Genomic DNA, 20,770 nt, shown 5'->3' on the forward strand with positions numbered 1-20,770 from the left:
CCGGGGGAGCCCCCTTTATAGCCCGCTCCCCGGGGTGAAAGGGCCGCCGTGCCGCGGAGAGGACACGGGCCGGCGGGGAGCGACCCGCCGCCGCCCCGCAGGGATGGGCCGCCCGCTGCAGCGACCCCTGCCGGGCCAGCGGCGGCTCCCAGCCGCCCGATTGGGATCCCGCCCGGCCCCTCGGGGCGGGACCTGGCCCTGCTCTGCGGGCACCGCCGCAGGGGGTCCACACGGCAACCTCCCACCCAGTCTGGGCAGGCCCCCCAAATCATGAGCCCCCCCGGTCACCTCACACTCAACCCCCTACAGCTGGTCAGCCCCCCCCAATCATAAACCCCCACCCTCCAGTAATCTGGGGAGTAACCTCACCCCCCACATCTGGGCAGCCCCCCCAAATCATGAACCCCCCTCCAGCAATCGGGGGGTAACCTCAGCCCCACCCCCCACATCTGGGCAGCGCCCCCAAAATCATGAGCCCCCCCCTCCAGTAATCTGGGGAGTAACCTCACCCCCCACATCTGGGCAGCCCCCCCAAATCATGAACCCCCCTCCAGCAATCGGGGGGTAACCTCAGCCCCACCCCCCCACATCTGGGCAGCGCCCCCAAAATCATGAGCCCCCCCTCCAGTAATCTGGGGAGTAACCTCACCCCCCACATCTGGGCAGCCCCCCCAAATCATGAAACCCCCTCCAGCAATCGGGGGGTAACCTCAGCCCCACCCCCCACATCTGGGCAGCGCCCCCAAAATCATGAGCCCCCCCTCCAGTAATCTGGGGAGTAACCTCACCCCCCACATCTGGGCAGCCCCCCCAAATCATGGACTCCCCTCCAGTAATCTGGGGGTAACCTCAGCCCCACCCCCCACATCTGGGCAGCCCCCCCAAATCTTGAGCCCGCCCTCCAGTAATCTGGGGTAACCTCACACTCAACCCCCCACATATGGGCAGCCCCCCCAAAATCATGAGCCCCCCCTCCAGTAATCTGGGGTAACCTCACACTCAACCCCCCACATCTGGGCAGCCCCCCAAAATCATGAGCCCCCCCTCCAGTAATCTGGGGAGTAACCTCACCCCCCACATCTGGGCAGCCCCCCCAAATCATGGACTCCCCTCCAGTAATATGGGGGTAACCTCAGCCCCACCCCCCACATCTGGGCAGCCCCCCCAAATCTTGAGCCCCCCCTCCAGTAATCTGGGGTAACCTCACACTCAACCCCCCACATATGGGCAGCCCCCCCAAAATCATGAGCCCCCCCTCCAGTAATCTGGGGTAACCTCACACTCAACCCCCCACATCTGGGCAGCCCCCCAAAATCATGAGCCCCCCCTCCAGTAATCTGGGGTAACCTCACACTCAACCCCCCACATATGGGCAGCCCCCCCCAAAATCATGAGCCCCCCCTCCAGTAATCTGGGGTAACCTCACACTCAACCCCCCACATCTGAGCAGCCCCCCAAAATCATGAGCCCCCCTCCAGTAATCTGGGGGTAACCTCACACTCACCCCCCCACATCTGGGCAGCCCCCCAAATCATGAGCCCCCCCTCCAGTAATCTGGGGGTAACCTCACATCCAACCCCTCCACACATCTGGGCAGCCCCACAAATCAGGACCTTCTCTCCAATAATCCAGGGCAACCCCCTCCATCCAAACCTCGCACACCTTTAGGACAGACCCCCGAAATCAGGATCCTCTTGCTAATAACCAAGGTTGACCCTCCCAAAAATCACACACACATCAGGGTAGCCCCCCCAAACCCTGACTCCCTCCTCCAATAATCTGGGGTAACCTCATGCCCAAACCCTCCTGCACACATCAACCCTGCCCCACCCCCCCAAAACTTGGATTCTTCCTCCCCAACAATCCTGGGTAACCTATCCAGGCAGCCACCCCAAAACCTGACCCTATTCAACAAACCAGGCAAACCCTAACTCAAATCCTCTCTCCCTCTCTCACTCACCCCAATCCAGGGGCAACACCTAAACTCAAATCCTGAGCAGCGCATCCCTGAGAATCCAGGGACATGACCCCACTTAAATTATAACAACTGCTCACCAACAATGTAGAGGGTAAAATCCCACCCCCAAATTCTGACATCCCCCCCCCTTTCCCCAGCAGTCCAGGGGCAAAATCCCAAATCTTGACACCTCCCTGCAGACAACAGAGGTCAATTTCAACCCCCTGTCCCCCGAAAAATCATGCTAAGCTACCTTCTCCTAAAATCTGATCCCTGCAGTCAGGGGACAATTTTCCACCAAAATCCTGACAATCCCAGAACAATATTCCCCCGCCCCCATGTACACATTCTGTCATTCCCACTGTTTCAAAAATCCAAGGGCAAACCCATTTTCATTCATCTCCCGATTATCGTTCCCACACCAAATAGGGGCAAATCCCCTGACTAATTCTGACACCCTTCCCCTTCACCCCACAAAACACACGGGCAAAGTCCTGACATTCACTTTTCCCCTACAAAACCACACCCAAATCCTGGCAACTCCCTTTAACTTGGCCATTCTTGCCCTCCTTCCAACTGTCAAAGGCCATCCCCATCCCAAATCCTGTCAGTCTACCCCCCTGCCAATTCTGGGGCAAACTCCTACCAATAACCTCCCCCATGCCTCCACTGGGCTAAAGATAACTCACCACACAAGTCCTGACAGTCGTTCCAACCCTCCTGTCAGTCGCATGGCAACAAAATATATCCCCCCCCCATACCAATGCCCCCTTCACTCAAGTTATATCAAAAGCATGTTGCTTCTGCACTGGGAGAGCGGAGCTGAATGTTTGTAATGGCACTGAGATAAATTCGTAGCCAGGAGGCGATGCCGTCCCGTTCGCCAGTGAAGAGATGGAAATGTTGGAACCAGAAGATTGCATGGCAGTTGGGGTTGGGCCATTAGAAGGGGCAGTTGGAAATGGGTCATAAGGACTTGAGTCTGGGTCAATATGGGGTGATTATATTTAATGGCACTTGAGAGAGATTCTTGTCCTCTCCCCTGCAAACAGGGCACAGGAGGACTGGGGTGAGGGTCTCTCTTCAGGCCATGAAGGGACGGGAATGAAGATGTTCTGTGGAGCTGTGACAATCATTGAACAGAGGGTTACTAGGCAGCTGATGAATCACAGGAGAGGAACAGTGTCATGGGATTGAAACCGAGGTGAAAAAGGGAGAGAATAAAGGAGGAAACCAACTGAATCAGGAAGAAAGGGGGAGCAGAGAAAGAAAAGCAGCCAGTGAAATGCACCTGAAGACAGGGTGTGTGCCTGACTATTCTCTCTCACTGCCCTGGAAGTGCATGGCTCTTAGCTATGGTTTTGGAGATACCTTCACAGCACTGAGATCAGGAGTGACTTGTAGCTGGAGTTATTCCCATAGCAATCTGCCTTCTAGTATTTAGAACATCATTTTTCCTTGAACAAGGGCTAGTTCCTGAAGAAAACGCCAGTTCACATCATATGTTGCCCTGGAGCAGGACCAATGTGCTTTAACATCTCCCTATGGAAGCCAGTTGTCATTCTCCATTCACCAGGTGAGTAAAAGGGTGAGGGTTGAACAACAATGAATGGAGAAGAAAACTGCTGAAACATGCCCCAGCTCCAGACTCACTGGAATCAATGCTCTGGAGATCCATAATTACCCAGACTCTTTAGTATAAGAGTAAGACACATCAGGGCATTAATGATGTGCAATTTAAGAGAACCTAACATATCCTTCAGGGTCTTGTTGCGGTTATAATATGGATTTTCAGTTATACAGCACATTTAATTTTCTTTAATCCTTGATAAAACCAATCGTTGTTTCTATTTATTGGTAAACTATCCTTCCACTACGGTAAATAATTCACAGTGGAAGAATAAAAGGAATCAATGGATTAATAAAATATCTTGTTTTACAATATTTTTTGGTTGTAACTTTCCCTTTCCAGCCCCCTGGCATTTTCTGCTTCGGAGCTCATGTCCTCCCATCTCAGCAGCCAGGTTCCCAATGCCTCACAAGATCATTGGACTCTGGTGACACCTGGGACTGGGTAGCAAAGCCTGACACAATGTTATTGTCTGTTTCCTTTCCATTTACCATTATGTTCGCTCTGAGATTTGTACACTGCCCACCTGCCTGCTCTGGATCAGAACACTGTCAACCTGCAATTTCTATTTGAAAAATCTGGCCCAGAGTTTAGTGCTCCTGATTAAACTTTCTTGAAAGAATACAGTTTTAAACGGCCCAGACATCCTCAAAAACTAGTGCTGCAGTGGTGTTGGTACCTTGGAAACCATTCTGAATGCAGCATTTGCTTTAGCTGTTTGAGCATCCAGATCCCTGTGCTTGATTATTAAGATTATTCTAGATGCATATTCATTATAACTTTGTGTCCCCTTCCATGAAGTTGGAGTCACATGACTTCCACAAGCTGTCTCCTTACACGGGAAGGTTAGATCACAAAGTGAATTGACATGGAGGGGGGAGGGCACCCAAGATCCATCTTCTGCTTTCTGTGCCCAAAACAGTTGGTGAGTCAAATGGATCCTGCTGCTCTGGTTGATTCCAGATGCATCCAGGCTCCCTCTGACCGTGGGGCCTGGATCCCAGAGAGCTTTCTCTGTCTGCACTCTTCAGGCCTTTAGAGGTGGCTGAAGCAAAGGTTTCTGATTATGTTCTTTTAATATTCTTTATTCTCCGAGTATGCTCCTAATGATGGCAGGTCAGTACAAGACCCTTTGCCCTGTGGTCTTCCAAAGTCATTTATTTGTCATGATTCTGAAAAGTAATTCATTATGTACTGGTTTCAGAGTAGCAACCATGTTATTCTGTATTCGCAAAAAGAAAAGGAGTACTTGTGGCACCTTAGAGACTAACAAATTTATTGAAGTGAGCTGTAGCTCACAAAAGCTTATGCTCAGATAAATTTGTTAATCTCTAAGGTGCCACAAGTACTCCTTTTCATTATGTACTGGCACTGCACACTATAGTAAGAGGTAGGCTATTTTTTTAATATAAATTTTCAGTTGGATACTGGAAGGTCACATTTCATCAGTGGTAGCCGTAGACTCTGCGTCTTATTGTTTCCTCTGAGCCTGAGTCAGGATTTCTCATTAACTTTTTGGCTTTACCATTAGGGGGCAGACCTGAATCATATTAAAAACAGAGGTGCTTCCTCCTGCATTTGACTGGAAGAAGGGACAGGAGGAGATGGGGACGATCATTTCATCCATTTAAAACGGGAGAACATAGGTGGGCAAAATTATTCACGCACGGAAACTTTGGTAAATGGAATGTAGTTACTCCTTACAATCAGAGCTAGGATTGCCAGCCTTCCAGGATTGTCCTGGAGTCTCCAGGAATTAAAGATTAATCTATAATTAAAGATTATGTCATGTGATGAAACCTCCAACCAAAATTGGCAACCCTAATCAGAGCATCTGCAATATAACAAAAGTCTCCTCTTGCCCAGTCTTGAGGAAGAGCTCTGTGTAGCTCAAAAGCTTGTCTCTCTCACCAACAGAAGTTGGTCCAATAAAAGATATTATCTCACCCACCTTGTCTCTTGTCTGTGATATGTAACCTATCATTTAAATCAGCTTCTGAACCAGATGACTGGAGGATAGTTAATGTGACACCAAATTTTAAAAAATGCTCCAGAGGCTATCCCGGCAATTACAGGCCAGTAAGCCTAACTTCAGTTCTGGGCAAATTGGTTGAAACTACAGCAAAGAACAGACACATAGATGAACATGATTTGTTGAGGAAGAGTCAACATGGTTTTTGTAAAAGGAAACCATGCCTCACCAATCTACTAGAACTCCTTGAGGGGGTCAACAAACATGTGGACAAGGGTGATCCAGTGGATATAGTGTACCTAGATTTTCTGAAAGCCTTTGACAAGGTCCCTCACCAAAGGCTCTCAAGCAAATAAGCTGTCATGGAATAAGAGGGAAGGTCCTCTCATGGATCAGTAACTGGGTAAAAGATAGAAGGCAAGGTGTAGGAATAAATAGTCAGTTTTCACAATGGAGAGACATAAATAGCGGGGTCCTCCAAGGATCTGTACTAGGACCTGTGCTGTTCATCATATTCATAAATGATCTGGAAAAGTGAGGTGGCAAAACTCAACTATTTTCAGTCATTTGGAATCATCTTCAAGTCCAAAGCTGACTGAAGTTGCAAAGGGATCTCATGTGACATCTCCAGCAAAACAGACTGTGACACAACAGCACATTTCACAACCATGACATGGGTTTGGAAGACTTTATTTGACACCTTTTGCTGGATGTCTGACAGCTCACAATGTTAACAGCTCTGCGCAGTGAAAAGTGTGGGCTCTAAGGCACAGACTAGCTCCAGGAACAACCAGTCCACAGGGAACTTCTCTGAACAGGAATATTGCATTCCTGATTGACTCTGCCACCTCAGGAAATGAGTGAGGACAAGTACCGGGGGCCAGGAGCATTTATGCGTATTGAGAGCAATCGGGAGGGACTCACTTCCAAAACAAGTCTGTCTGATCCATATACATTTAACATAGGTATGTCAGATACACAGCTGTATCAATGCCGCTGCTGAGCCAACAGTTCAATGCACAATTGGCCACTTGCTTGACATCTGGGATGGGGAGGGTCTGTTACATTAAAAAGACACTACTCACTGTTCCCCCTTTGTTCCTTTCTCTGCTTTACCCTTCCTGGCACGGCACCACTGACTCAGGCAAGGATCACGATGATGCAATTAGAGGGTATTCAACTGGACCAATGCCAGCTTCTGCATAAATCCAAGAAAATAAAAGCACAGGTTCAGGGAAGAAGGGTCTTGCTTTGATTTAAGTGGAGGTATACTGCCTTCTTATATGTTATATAAAATAATAATGCTAAGAGAAGTGCACCGGGGCAATAGACAGCCTGTGGCTAGGGTGGCCAGATGTCTTGGTTGGGAGGAACTGTTCTAGTCTCCCAACCCCTTCTGTGGAAACAGGCCCTGGTTCTCATAGACTCCATGGCCATCTGGTCACCAGATCACACCAACTGCCCCTCCTATGCTTCTGTTTTATATAAACAGCATTTCCTATACCCATTCAGGCAACTTCTGAGCACTCTCTTACTATTGCTGCTTCTCCGCTGATTGCAGCAGGAACCAAATAATAATAATACTTAGCTCTTATATTGATCTTTTCATCAGTTCCTATTTTATAAATGGGGAAACTGGGGTAAAGTGAAGTGATTTGCCAAAGATCATATAGCAGAGCTGGGAACAGAGCTCACGCCAAGTGAGTTTAAGTTCACTCCCCTAGCCACAGGGCCACACTATTTCAAAACCACTAGAGCTAAGAAGAGTTGAGATAGGAGCAGAGCTTGAGAATGCTCAGTAACTGTTCCTCACTGCCCTAGAGAGATAGGGATTGAGAGGAGACTCAGAGGTGCATAGAGAGCAGAGGACAAAGAATAATCATCATCCTTGGCATTTATATAGGAACACACAGAGAGAAGACAAAGGCAGAGAAAACTTTCAAGAGACAGAGGACATTCTAGGGGCTGGTCAAAAGCCCATGAAGTCAGTGGAAAGACTGCCATTGACTTCAGTGGGTTTGGGATCAAGTCCATGCAGAGAACATGGTGATAAAGAAAAAGAGCAGAGGTGGGCCTGGCGGAACAGGCTAGAAAATTTAATTAAGGATCTGGAAATTGGCAAAAACAAAGGAGGAGCTTGGGGTAAAGGATGCTTTCTTCCACTCTTCCCTTTATAGTAATGTATTTTCATATGGGGAGGGAGGATTGATGGCTGAAGAGGGAAGAGAGAAGGAAGGGCATCCTTCTCCCTCATAGTTCAGCTGCCAAGCCCTCCCCTCCATGACAGGTGTCACTTCGGAAACCTGCTCCCTTACTCTGTAATGCTTCATTGGATGAGCAAGGTCTGTGTCTCTCACAGACATCTGAATTATCTACATAGGGAATCCCAAACAGCAGCTGGCAAAGGCATTTTGCATAGTAATGTCTGATACTCCCTCCTGAAAACATTCTGATAACCGCATTGATCTGAGCACAGGATCAGGCAAATGTTTCCATGAATCAAGTACGCTAGTGACACTTGGGAATGCCCTGGTTTTAGGTAAAAGCCGAGCCACGGGAAATGAAAATGTGGACTGCACGTAGTATTGAGGTCTTAAGTACAGGAAGTCCTGTGCTGGGATAATTCTATGCAGCAGGAATGCATACTGAGTATCACAGGGTTTCAGTTCAGAGGGAAATTGGGAACTGTTACATTTTCATCCAACTCGTCCCTCAGGGTTGTGTGGTTTGAATCAGCTTGTTACGCATAATGTCAAGCTCTCCATTTTTAGAGATCAACAGAATGGGGTTGGCCAACGGAGAGGAACCTCCCAAGTGTCCTGACTGTTCATGGCAATCCTGATCGGGGTTGGGTTCAGTTATCAAAGGACAGTTTGTGTGCATGGGGTAGGTTGTCTCTATTACTCGCCGACATGTCTCACCTCACTTAGATTGTATCAAACAACATGCTGAAGCTGGGAGGAAGTCAATGTTCGAAAGTCAAGGTGCGGGAGGGAATATCTTTTATTGGACCAACTTTTGTTGGTGAGAGAGACAAGCTTTCGAGCTGACACAGAATTCTTCTTCAGGGCTGGCCTGAGGAAGAACTCTGTATAAGATGGAAAGCTTGTCTTGATTACCAACAGAAGTTGGTCCAATAAAAGATATTCCCTCCCCCATCTTGTCTTGCTAACATTCTGGGACCTTCATGGCTACAACAACACTGCATACAAGTGTTAGAAAGTGTCACTGCTTGGGAGCTCTGTGTCTCCAGCAAAGTCAAATCAGTGCCAAGGCTGGTTTACATTTTTCAGACTGCAACATTCAGCTCTACCAGGGCCTGGGCTGGGGAAGGGAAAGGTCTGAATTAGGATCTGTGTATAAACCTCACCCATAACCTTTAGTGGAGCTGTACACAGACAAATACATTCAGTTCAATAAAAAAATCTGCAAACCTGGAATGGAAAAGAGGGAGACAATGTGATGGGGAGGGAGGGAAGATGACGTGAGGAATAAGAAGGGATGGCGAGGTGAGGAGAGGATCCTTTATTTCTGCAAAGCAGGAAAGAAGCTGTTCATCAAAGCATGCTTTTTGAGCATTGGCTGCTGATGATTTTTGTCTCCGTTAGGATTTTGTCAGGGAGGGATCAGAAAGCCCCAATTTCAGTAGCCCAGGAGCGGCAGAGTCTGGAAGTTCCACCTCTGGTGCCTGGCCCCTGGGGAGAATCATTCAAAGCAGGAGGAGCTGTGTAAGAAGCAGGTGGTATGGGAACTCCAGCAGAGGTGGAGGAGAGCAGGAACGTTGCAATCTGGCTGCTCCTAGAGGTGGCATCTCTCAGGGCACCACTTGCTGATGGCACACTGGACATGGCACCTGGGGTTGTTGATGTCACTGTGGGTCTAGCCCTCCGGGACGAAGAGGCCATCCTATTGGACAGGAAGTTTCGGCGGGCTGGCATGATGGCACTAGGAATTCGGCGAACGGGAGCCCTTCTCATGGTGGTACTTGGGTAAGCCACGGGGGAAGCAGTCAAGACAGCTAGACCTGGGACAGCCTCCCTCCTGGGTATTAGTACTTGGTTGGCGGGGGCTGTGGAATTGTGGAGGAATGACCAGGGCCACATCTGAAAGGGCAGAAGGGAAGCGGCCATAGGCGAAGGCTCCATTTCAGCAACATAATTATTCAGGTGGGAGAGGAGTCGTAGCCGGATAGGATCAGCACCGTTTTGTCCCTCAAGGATACCAAGGTATCTGACAACTTCAGTGAGGCATTCACGGAAGCCGATACTCCTGTAATCCACAGCCAGGGCTCGGGCATCTAAGAACCCTGTAAGTAAAAGACATATATAGCATCATGTCCACCAAGAGCACAGGCATCTGATTTCACTAGAAATGTTAACGTAATTGCGTATTTAATCTGAAGAATTTGCTGCCCCATGATATTATTGAAGAAAATAGCCGGGTAAGCTTGAAAAAAGAATTTGATGTTTACATGAATAAGACTAGCATCTGCAGTTACTCTAGCTAGGATAAAATGATCAGGGCCATCAATGTTCTTGGTTCAGGGCATAAACTGATCACCAGCTGGGATCAGGAAGTAATTTCCTTTGGATTCTGTCACTGGCTGCTACTGGAGGCAATATTCTGGACTAGCTGGGTCTCTTCTGGTATGGCCATTCCTAGACCAGCAGGTTGTGTGGTGTCTACTTCGCAATGGACAGCTTAATGGCCCCTCCCTGTATTTAGAGACAACTGTTTGACTCTGTTACTCATATTTTATTTAAACAGATGTCCAACTGAAGGATACGAGACAGTCTCAGACCCAAGACTATTGGCTCTAGAGGGCCCAAAGCCTTGGATTTTGGAGACGATCAATGAGGCACAATAAAACTACCAATTGTTCCTTCAGTCTCTTTCCTTCTTGGGCTTCCCAAGAGGATGGGCAATAAACCAGAGAGCGCAATCAGCACGGACAAAGAACTGTACCACTTCACATTTTGCGGACCCTGTTGACACCATGGTTCAGCCTTTTAGCATAGTCAAGCTATGCTAGTCAAGCTAGTCAACTTTTAAACAATGTTCCTAGACCATGATGTAACTCTGCTAAAGTACACAGTCTTGTCCCATCTACCCAGCGAGACAGAACTGTGTTTTAATTGAGTCAGAGGTTTACTGTGTTGAAACTGAGATCCCCGCCAGAGTCACTGGGCAAGCAGAGAATGGGAACTTTGCTCTTGCGGAGGACGTGTATCCCCTTGTGTGTTACAAACTGTTAGATGTGGGGGGGAAAAAAGGCGTGTTTCTATGCAGAGTCACTAACCAGACTCCAGGCAGTGCCAAGAAACATATCCCGATGGGATGTGGAGGAGGCAGACTTTGGTTTGGAAGCCAGGTCCATTTGCAAGCATGACTAAGTGTGTAGCCTTGCCCGGGTCTGTGAGCGTAGCTGTCGCTGTTCTGGGAGTTGGCTGCCTTTTCTGTGGTTACAAGGGACACACCATATGGCACACCTCAGTCTGCCAAGGCCTAAATGTGAGACCCTGACCCATATGCAGGAGCACAAATAGTAGCACAGGAAGTGAAAGCCTCCCCATGGGAGAGCCGTTTCCTTTCAAAAGCAAACACCAAATATTTTCTATAACCTTAGTATTAATGATTTCTGGAGTAAACAATGGACAGTAAGAATGGGACGCTGCTCTCAGAGTCAAGGGTGAATTTTCGTCCCCTCAGAAGAAATCCTGTCCCCCGGGAGGTCAGTGGTAGTCTTGCTATTGCTTTCAATACAGCTGGGATTTCACCCTCAGTACACACGTTTACAGAAGCAGTTCTCACCTGTTCCTCCAGTGGCATGAAGCATTTTTAAATGGTCCACTGTCATTTGCAGGATCTCTGCTTTCTCCAGCTTGGAGGAGCCCTGTGTATTGAAAGCAGGGAGGGGCAGAGAAAGAGAGACTATCAATCCACCATTTTAAAATCTAGGATTCCATCTCATTAAGGGAGCCATCTGCAAGGGGGCCTGAACTTTCCAGAAATGGGCAGATGAACAGATTCAGGGTTTGGATTCAGACTCATCTTGAATCAAGTGGTAAGGAAAATGGATCTCCCCTCAAAAGATACTGTGAGGCAAACTGAAAATCTCTATTTCCGTTTGTCCCTGCTGCTGCAAAATGTCTTTTATTCTCCATAAGGTTTCCTGGAAGATTTATTACCGCCCTATTTTACTACCTACTTATCCTCTGGGTGATAATAATTTAGAGCGTTTATGGGGTTTTCAATCCTGAAGAATCCTAACAGGATCTTCAGACTGTATTTAACAATTACCCATCAGTGAAATGCAAACACCTCTGGGGTGGAATGCAGCAGTCATTGTGCGCCATTGACATTACGTAACACTTTTGAACTGGACCAATGAAGAATAACATCTCCAAATATAGTTGCAGAAGGAATTTAGGTAAACAGAATGGCATTACCCAAGTTACAATCTGAGCATGACTCTTGGGTTTAACCCCCCAACTGGGAAAAGTATCCTGAGAGGTTTGGGGCCTTTAGATAAACAGATGTTAACAGGGGACAAAAAGAAACAACAATCACATATGCCGGAAACGTGACTTGGATTTCAGGAGATCTTTTCACAGAGAATGGGCAGGACCTTGTTTTTAGATCTCATCCAGAAGACAGCAGCTGCTTAAGCATTAGGGCAGCATTGACGACTCAAAGAGAGGAATGCTACCTACTCCATCACCAGCATCTCTTTCTGCAGCACCAACTGGTGGTCCTCAGATCTCCCACCCAAGCACTGACCACTGCCCAACCCAAACCCTGCTCAGCTAATGAGAGCTAATTAAATTAACACCCAATGTGGAATGGCTGTAAAAGCAAGATGCCTCCCACCCATTGAATCACAACCCTGCTTTGGGCTGCCTGAAGATAATTTACTCTGCTGATATGACCCCTCTCTGTATGTTTGTTCATAAGCACCAGAAGGTCTTTTCTTTAACATAACATAAGAATGGCCTACTGGGCCAAACCAAGGGTCCATCTAGCCCAGTATCCTGTCTTCTGACTGTGGCCAATGCCAGGTGCCCCAGAGGGAATGAACAGAACAGGTAATCATCAAGTGATCCATCCCCTGTTGCTCATTCACAGCTTCTGGCAGACAAAAGCTAGGGACACCATTGCCTTTCTTAAAACTATAAGCCCCTGGGGGGGGGAAATGGTCACATCTAACATTCTTCACGTACCTGCTTCTCAAAGGCAGTGGGGACTAAACGCCGCAGTTCAGATAGGCTGCTGTTAATACGGTCACGGCGCCGCTTCTCAATGATCTAATTCAAAATAATTCCATTCAGAGGAGTGTAACTGGGCCCCATATCCCATAATCATTTTTAGATTTATACCTCCCATTTCTAGAATGCCTTCCATCTAGGGATCTCAAATTCTTTAACAAACATTGGTTAATGGAGCCTCATAGCCCTCCATGGGGTACAGATTGTCCCCCATTTTAATATCCCCTTTAATATCTACAATTTTAGATAGGTACTTTTCATCAAATGAAATAAATCAGTGTTACCAATGGAGAAACTGAGGCACGGGGGGGTTAAATGACTTGCCCAACAACACTTGGGGTGGGATCCCAATTCTTATAGGGCAGATAAAAGGGCCAGAGCAGCATTAACATGCCTGACAAGCCCCAGTTGCCACTGAGGACAATTTCCCCAGTGAAGGCAGGGTGGAGGAAAAGCTGTACCTTCAGAGGACCCCATCACAAGGGACATGCTAGACACAGGGCAGCATCATTCAGCCCTAGGGAGATTCCAGCCAGTGCAGTGGTCCAGAGGGCAGCTCAGGGAGGATGCTGTGACTTAAGCCACCAAAGCTAAGTTATGCCTGGAGCCTCTCCAGCCCCCAGAAGAGCCCATCCCTGGTGTTGTAGAGTTGGAAATAGAAGCCAGCAGCCCAGGATCCTCTTTCCAATACTGTTCTAACACTGCTTCTCCCTTGGGATATGGAGCTCACCCTCGTTAACAATAGAGATCCATGAGACAGAAGGGTTAAAACAGCCCATTTCTTTGCTGAACTATAGCTTACTTAGTAATGAGCGTTAAAAACCTTATAGCATTCACATGTCCTCAATCTGTGCATGCCATTTACGGGCACAATATGGCTGTTAGGTTTTGTAGCATAAATGCTACTCACCCCTCTCCGTTTCTTCCTGGCTTGTATCTGAGATGTGGTGTTGGGGGAAACAGCCCTGGATACTTGGCTGTATAGAAAGAAGAAGAAGAAAAAAAGGGAGTGGGGAAGTGTTTCAGATGCTGTCTATTTGTTAACCACACACACAGACTTTACACCCACTCACCACATGTGATTTCCCACATAGAAGGGAGTTTTGAGATTTCTGTACCATTTTAAGCACAGTCTAGTTAGAGCTAAGTGAAGCGGGAGGTGGCAAGGGGAGTTGGAAAGGACTTGGGATCTCTCCTCCCTGAAAATGCCCATCAGACTGCAAGAGATTTCTGGCAGGCTGTTCTGCTAAGAGGCATATATTGTCTTTTGGTATCAAAATAGACAGCATCTTCCTGACTTGTTGCAAAAGCAAAGATCTGATCTTTAGAGTCCCTGGTTTTCTCCGTTCATGAGGATTTCAGATCTCTTTTATAAACCTGCAGCACTTTATACCATCATTGTGATAATGGATCCGAGCACCCAAAACTCCCACTGACATAAGTAGGAGTTAGGGAACTCATGCCTCAGGATCAGGCCTAGAGACAGCATTTATGTGATTGGTCAGGGCTTTCCTGGATCATGCAATTATTTCCCTGAGAAGAACACTTCTTGCAGCTGCATGTTTGCTTCTCCTGTGACATACATAAAGTTATCCCGGATTCCCCAGAGCAGTATCTGGTTACACAGCAAACAGCTGAAAGGTAAACTTTTAAATGGACAAAACCAGTTGCTCCCCATAATTAGAGGGACTGGAGCACCATAGAGATGGAGCTCAGCTGTGAAGACGGAAGTAGGTGGAAAATGCCTCATTACATTACTCAGCACAGTGAACATTTCCTGCCAATAGACAGTCCCTGAAGGCACTGTTGTCCCCAGCCGGATGTCACAAGCTGCAGTGCAGAAGCCCTGGAAAAAGAGATCTAGAATGGGAAAAACTGGGGGAAAATGCTCTTCAGACCTTTCATCAGCTGAGACCCAAAGGTGAGACAAAAGACCCAAAGTAATGGTGCAGGAAGCACAATACAAGGGGAGGTCAAATCTTTAATATAAACAACATTTTCATCATCTCAGTGTTACAATTCTGCTGTATAATGCAGGAGAATAAATGCAGGATAAGAGCAGCTTTGCATGGGACATAGGTACATTTGGATTTCAAAGGAAGGATATCCTTTAGAGGGACAGACAATTAGAAGATGGGGGACTTCACGGATGTGGAACCCATGTGTACGTTTGAGAGAGAAGCTACAAAAGTCCTCTGCTTGAATGATCTCCCGTGGTCCTTGGAAGACTTTTCTCTCAACCCCAGCCCCTGAAACTGACCAACTGCTAGACTGTTCCTGCTTCTTGAGAAATTTGAAGCAAAGATGATAAAATCTAAACACAGTTTACAACATTCTCCAGTACAGACGTCCCGAGGGACCTGAAGAGCAAATAAGAAATATACGTCTGGAAAGGAGTTTGGGTTCACTCCATCAAACCGCAATATTATTCAGTTTGACAGAGCATTTTAATAGCAGAACTTGTTAAATAAATCTCTGTAGGCAGAGTGTGTTCTGCATAACAGGCCAAAATCTAAAATAAGCACAGTCCATTAAAAGTACATTTTGTTAGGCACAAGGTGGGGGGTTTCCAGAAGTTGTTTCACTATAATTCTTCTTCTTCCATATGGCAAGAGAGGTGATTAGCAACATTCAAATAACCAAGTCCAGATTAGTGAGCCAGGGCAAGAGGGCAACCTTCACATAGTGCGTCTGTTACATGTTATTGATTAACACAATGAATGTCGTCAAAAGGCTACTGGACATGGATTTGTTGATCTCTCAGTATGAGTAGCAATGTTTCACGTAAATCACACACAATGACAAACTCTTACTTTAAGTACCATCTCATATACCCCATTTTTTGGTAGTCTTTCCATGCCTGCTGTGTGTTTTCCCTGTGTCTCTGTGTATACTGTGTTTGTGTGTGTGCATGGTGAGAGGGTGGACATGGGAGAGCGTGTGCATGTGCTCGCAGCAAGGAGTATTTACTCTTATTTGTACTGTTGTATGTGGGATTGTGTGTGTATATATGGTACAGGGAGGTGATTTGATGTGCAGTATGGGTGTGTGGTGTATGTGTCCAATAGAACTCACTAACAGTCAGTTTGAATACCATGAACCTCCATTTGTAGGAAAGTAAAAAGTCCCATTTTGTTTGAATGCATTGCTCTTTGCAAATTGCAGTTCCAGACACTGGACGGAAGGATTTGGCTTACTTCAAATGGGTTTCTTCCATTTGACTGATACATATGAGGAATTTAAGGGGATTTGGTCTAAGTTTCTGGAGGACTATGACTGATACATTTCTTGTTGTCTGGCTTTGTCATTTGTGGTATTGTTCAGCTGGCTTTTTAATAAACAAAAATAATCACTTTCGCATCTGTACCAACCTTCAGCTGCGGATCTCCACCGTTTACAAACACGAGTTAATTACGCTTTGCAATGCCAGCAGCTTATCCCCAAGTCACACAGCAAATCAGCGCTGGAATCGGGAATCAAACCCCAAACTCCTGTCTTACTGTTCCAAATTACTCCAAGCTCTAGGCAACATTCCCCACTTGGCAGTGTTTCTCTTTGCCTGCTACATTTCTTACACTAGTTCATTACTTAGGTTGTAAACTTGTCAGGGCAGGAACTGTCTTTTCGTTACGTGCTGGGTGCTGTACAAACACAACGGGGCCCCTACACACCACCCACAGTATAATAAATAATATAACAATCATAATGTTATGTTTTACATCTTGCTTTGGAAATACATATTTTCAGTTGCAACAGAGATCAACCCTATCTCTATGGTTGTTCCCTGACATAAATGATTGAGACGGTTCCACTACGTACTGTTATGTCCATCAGTGTGTTGTAAGACAGACTGTGGTGCTGTGCTGTATAAATCTGTGATGTGATATATTACATGTGCGTTGGGAGGGTGGATGATATACAAATACACTCCATAGTTGCATTACTGCTGGATACATGTGTGCTTTGTATTTGTCTAACGCCACCACGGTGTGTTATGTGTTGGGTAAATTGTACTCTGTTGCCTGTATGGTGCCGTGTAACACTGAGTGCTAATATCAGCAAGTACTAATGTTCTTTAGGGCCTAATTCTGTGAGAACCTGAGCACATCCTGCTGAGACACCTAGCAAGAGATGCTCACAGAATGAGGCCATGGGTGATTTCTGTATTCAGGATATCAAGCAGCGAAGGGCTTATTTCTACGGGTGCACTGGGGGATACTGGGCTGTAGACATGAGTGTTCACACGCAATTGATGTATAAGGTAGAGAACAAAACAAGAGCGCTTTGAATATTCCTTCTCTGTCTGTTTCCATTGGGCTGCTGGCAAACAGATGACACAGCATGGGAACACAGGGTTTGAGGAACAGCAGCAAGTCTCCCTTAAAATACAGAACTGCAGTGATCAGGGACCTTGCAAAGAATTAAAATAGCACCGTAGAGGGGGAAATCGCATAGGGCCAGCTCCTTTCCTTTAACCGTCTTACCAAGCTGCAGAGTGCTCGAGCCTGAGAGGAGCCCAGACGCTGAAACTCAGCTACCTCAATGGGTAATGTCCATTGCTAACATTATTTGGTTTGTACAGCGTAAAAAACTCTTACTCAGGAAAACCACAATCCCTCCCACATACAATAAAGAGGAAATGAACCTTGGCCTAACCGGGCAATGGGTGCATTATGACTCCACGGGCAGCGTGGCTAGTACAGGACAAACTCACTCGTCCAAAATTCTTTGGGAGGTTTCAGATAAACAGCACTGCAGATAATAGATACTGGCCCTTGCATTAGCCTTGTAGCTGCATACATAGCTATCTCTTGGGGAGCTAGGAGCTCGGGTTAAAGAAGGTGAGATTATTCCTTTCCCTTAGCCATGATGAGAGAGTGGGAAATCAGTTGCATTAGCCTTAGTTTGGCATTTCCTCCAAGGCTGGCAGTTCACTATCCCTTCACTGGGGGCTGGGGTGAGTTTCTGTCCCTTGTTTTCCAGCTGTGAGGTTTATGGTGATGATTAACCCTGGTCATTTGCACTTTCCAGACCCAGAGCATCGCACAAATCATCCTCACACTCTCCCTGGCCATTCTGGGATTAGCCCAAATTCACAGAGGCGGGTCAGCCTGTGGCCCCAAGTGGGTGGCCTGGCTGAGATGGGAACTCCCAGTGCTTGGCTCTGGAGCTGTTGGAAGGACCCTGCTGGGCTCTAAACCCACCTTCCCGGTGCATAGGTGCTGGAATTAGGAGTGTGGCCGCCCCCCACCCCCTTGAAGTGGCTTCCATCATCTCCAGGGTTTACAGTTTGGTTCAAGGGCTCTCAGCCCCCCCACGGTGCAAATTGCTCCAGACCCCCCTGCCCCAGTGCACCCTGACCCCCATGCCAACCCCCCCCGCACCGCCCCTCCCAGGTGCTGCCTCCTTACCTGTATTCCTCCTCTTTGCCCACGTCTATGGTCCCGTCCGATTCGGAGCCCGACCAGCTCTCCTCGCTCAGTCGCTTCATCCTCCGAGACTGCGGCGGGCAAACAGACCTCCCCGCACGTGGGGGTGTATGGGGGGGGCTGTCCCGCACGTGGGGCGATCGGGGGTCAATATGGGGGGGAGGCTATCCCGCACCCTCCCCACACGTGGGGGCGATCGGAGGGTCTATGGGGGGTTAGAGACTCCCCCGCACGTGTATGGGGGGGTGGCTGTCCAGCACCCGTGAGGGCGATCGGGGGTCTATGGGGGGGGAGGTTGTCCCGCACCCTCCCCGCACGTGGGGGCGATCGGGGGGTCTATGGGGGGTTAGAGGCTCCCCCGCACGTGTATGGGGGGGGTGGCTGTCCAGCACCCGTGAGGGCGATCGGGGATCTATGGGGGGGGGAGGTTGTCCCGCACCCTCCCCGCACGTGGGGGCGATCGGGGGTCTATGGGGGGGGAGTGCTATCCCGCTCCCGTGGGGGTGTATAGGGGCCGTGGGGGGGGGGAAGGGGGTTGAGAGCTGTCCCACCCTGGCCGGGCGCGGCGCGATCGGTCCCGTCTCCGCGGCCCTGCTCCCTTCTGACTGTAGGAAGGGAAGAGACCCAAGCCCCCCCCCCCCCGGGCTGGGAAGAGGAAATCGCCCCCGACGCCCGCGGGCAGCTCCTCCGCCCGCTCCCGTCCGGCCCCGTCTCGCTCTGCCCGGCACGTCCCTGGCCCCGGAGTGTCGGATCGCTCGGCTGCTCCGGCTTCCCCAGGTTCCCACTCCCCTCCCTGCCCCCGCCTTCCTGTCAAAGGCGCAGCCCGTGTGAACCGGCCCGGGCCCCCCCCCGCCCCTTCCCCTCGCCCCCCTGCCCGCCTCGGTGATTGGTCCCCGCCGCGGTTTAAAGGGACCAGTGACCTCACTGGCAACAGAAAACCGTGGGAAAGCGATGGGCCTGATAAAGCCCTGGCTTGTTGCAGGGAAAAATCAACATCCCGCCCCACACGCACAGCCGTCGGCGGGGCTCCAGCGGGTCCGGAGCCCTGGGATGCAGATGCAAACCAGCTTAGCCTAAGCTCTGGGCTGTTTTCAAAGGGCAGAGGCTGGGCTGGTGCTTTCAGTCCTGATCAGGTCATAGGAACATAAGAAGGGCCAGACTGGGTCAGATCAAAGGTCCAGCTAGCCCAGCCTCCTGTCTGCTGACCTGCCAATGCCAGGGGCCCCAGAGGGAATGAACAGAACAGGGGATCACCCAGCCATCCCTCATGTCAGGTGCCCAGGACTGGAGCTCCAGCAGACCCTGGGGCTGAGACACTCCTAACCCCATCTAGGTGCAATTCAGATCAGGTATTCTTCCCAGCCCGCTCTCCCTGCCCCAGGTCTCTTGGCTTGTGGCTCTTCCTTCGTGACACTGGGGCCCCGATCCTCAGAGGTATGTAGGTTCCTAATTTCCATTGCAATCATTGGGAGTTAAGAGCCTAGCTCCATGCCCTTTGTATTCTCTTGTGAAAAATCACAGGCCCCTGTGATAAATGGCTTTTTTCATCTCTTCTTGGCCACCTCACCTGCACTCTGCCCCCTAACCCTGCGGACTCTAACTTCTCAAATCCTTGAGCAGCTTCCAAGCAGCTGCTATTAAAGCAAAGAAACCTGCCAACTAATTTCTACCTTCTTTCCTGCAAATGGGGCCTTTCCTCCAGAATTACTCAGCCTACATCTCAGATCAGTGTCACATTCCACAGAGCTGGGTGGGGGATTATTTTCCCCCCTCGTGGAAGTTTTCGATATTTTGAAAATTGTTCCCACCCTGACTTGAGACCTAAAGTCAAAATCTCAAAAATTTTTGGCCGGGGGAGTGGGGGGAAACAGTTTGGGTCAATCAAAATGTTTTGCCTCAATAATTTTGAACTGGTATGTTTTCAGTTTTGACACCCTCCCCCTTTTTAAACTATATTTTAGCTTAAATTTGAAAACAATAAGCTGTTTCAAACTGGAAAGCAAGACTTCTTCATTCTAAAAATGTCAAAATTAAACATGTCAACAATTTTAAAACCTTTTTTTTTAGTAGAACAATATATTTCTGATGAAAAAAAATTATGAAAGAATTCCCAACCAGCTCTATTCAGGGCTGATTTAAGGTTTGGTAACTCATGAACCATTCGGAAGAGGAACCAGGGCTTCATTCCAACAGAGAGAAGCTGGGATTCCCCACTATCCAACGATTGTATTTGTTTCTAGCTATGATAAATTGTGAGGTATTGGCCCTTAAAAGCATGACATGAGTTACAGAAAAGCTCTTTTCATGAGGTTTCTAGTTGTACATTTTCTCTCTACCAGAGGCTTGGGCATCTAGACTCATGCTACTAAAGCACTTGGATTTCTATGCAGAAGGATATGAAAAATAGTGCACCAAACTTTTTCAAAACTTTCTAAACCAGGCTGTACATAAAAGGCATGTCATAAACAGAATAAAGGAGGATGTGCTGTCACATACAGGGTCCCTTGCCCCTTCTTT

The 20,770-nt window shown here is 48.2% G+C and overlaps 1 protein-coding gene across 2 annotated transcripts; it reads right to left on the minus strand.

Annotated features, from left to right (window-relative positions):
• Positions 1–6,233: 6,233 nt before the first annotated feature.
• HEYL (hes related family bHLH transcription factor with YRPW motif like) lies at positions 6,234–19,018 on the minus strand. 2 transcript variants are annotated; one of them, XR_005289639.2, is made up of 6 exons: positions 18,236–19,018; positions 13,735–13,801; positions 12,780–12,863; positions 11,371–11,452; positions 8,994–9,865; positions 6,234–6,757 (listed from the first exon to the last, which is right to left on the minus strand). XR_005289639.2 is itself a non-coding variant. In XM_038378050.2 (5 exons), exons 1-5 carry the CDS (start codon positions 18,313–18,315, stop codon positions 9,186–9,188), a joined length of 993 nt encoding a protein of 330 aa, XP_038233978.1. In that variant the 5' UTR covers positions 18,316–19,018; the 3' UTR covers positions 6,234–9,185. The 2 variants fall into 2 exon arrangements, 1 of the variants encoding a protein (XP_038233978.1); XM_038378050.2 differs by having other exon boundaries at positions 6,234–9,865.
• Positions 19,019–20,770: the final 1,752 nt, after the last annotated feature.

Source organism: Dermochelys coriacea, chromosome 19 (genome assembly GCF_009764565.3).
Source record: "Dermochelys coriacea isolate rDerCor1 chromosome 19, rDerCor1.pri.v4, whole genome shotgun sequence".
NCBI classification, from domain to species: Eukaryota; Metazoa; Chordata; order Testudines; family Dermochelyidae; genus Dermochelys; species Dermochelys coriacea.

What these genes read in the sequence shown, in the direction of transcription:
- HEYL (XM_038378050.2), bottom strand. Translation starts at nt 18,315, where the DNA reads ATGAAGCGACTGAGCGAGGAGAGCTGGTCGGGCTCCGAATCGGACGGG. An exon ending in GGCAAAGAGGAGGAATACAG is followed by an intron (nt 13,802 to 18,235) that starts GTAAGGAGGCAG and finishes CTTTCTATACAG; the next exon opens with CCAAGTATCCAGGGCTGTTT. An exon ending in TCATGCCACTGGAGGAACAG is followed by an intron (nt 9,866 to 11,370) that starts GTGAGAACTGCT and finishes TTTTACTTACAG; the next exon opens with GGTTCTTAGATGCCCGAGCC.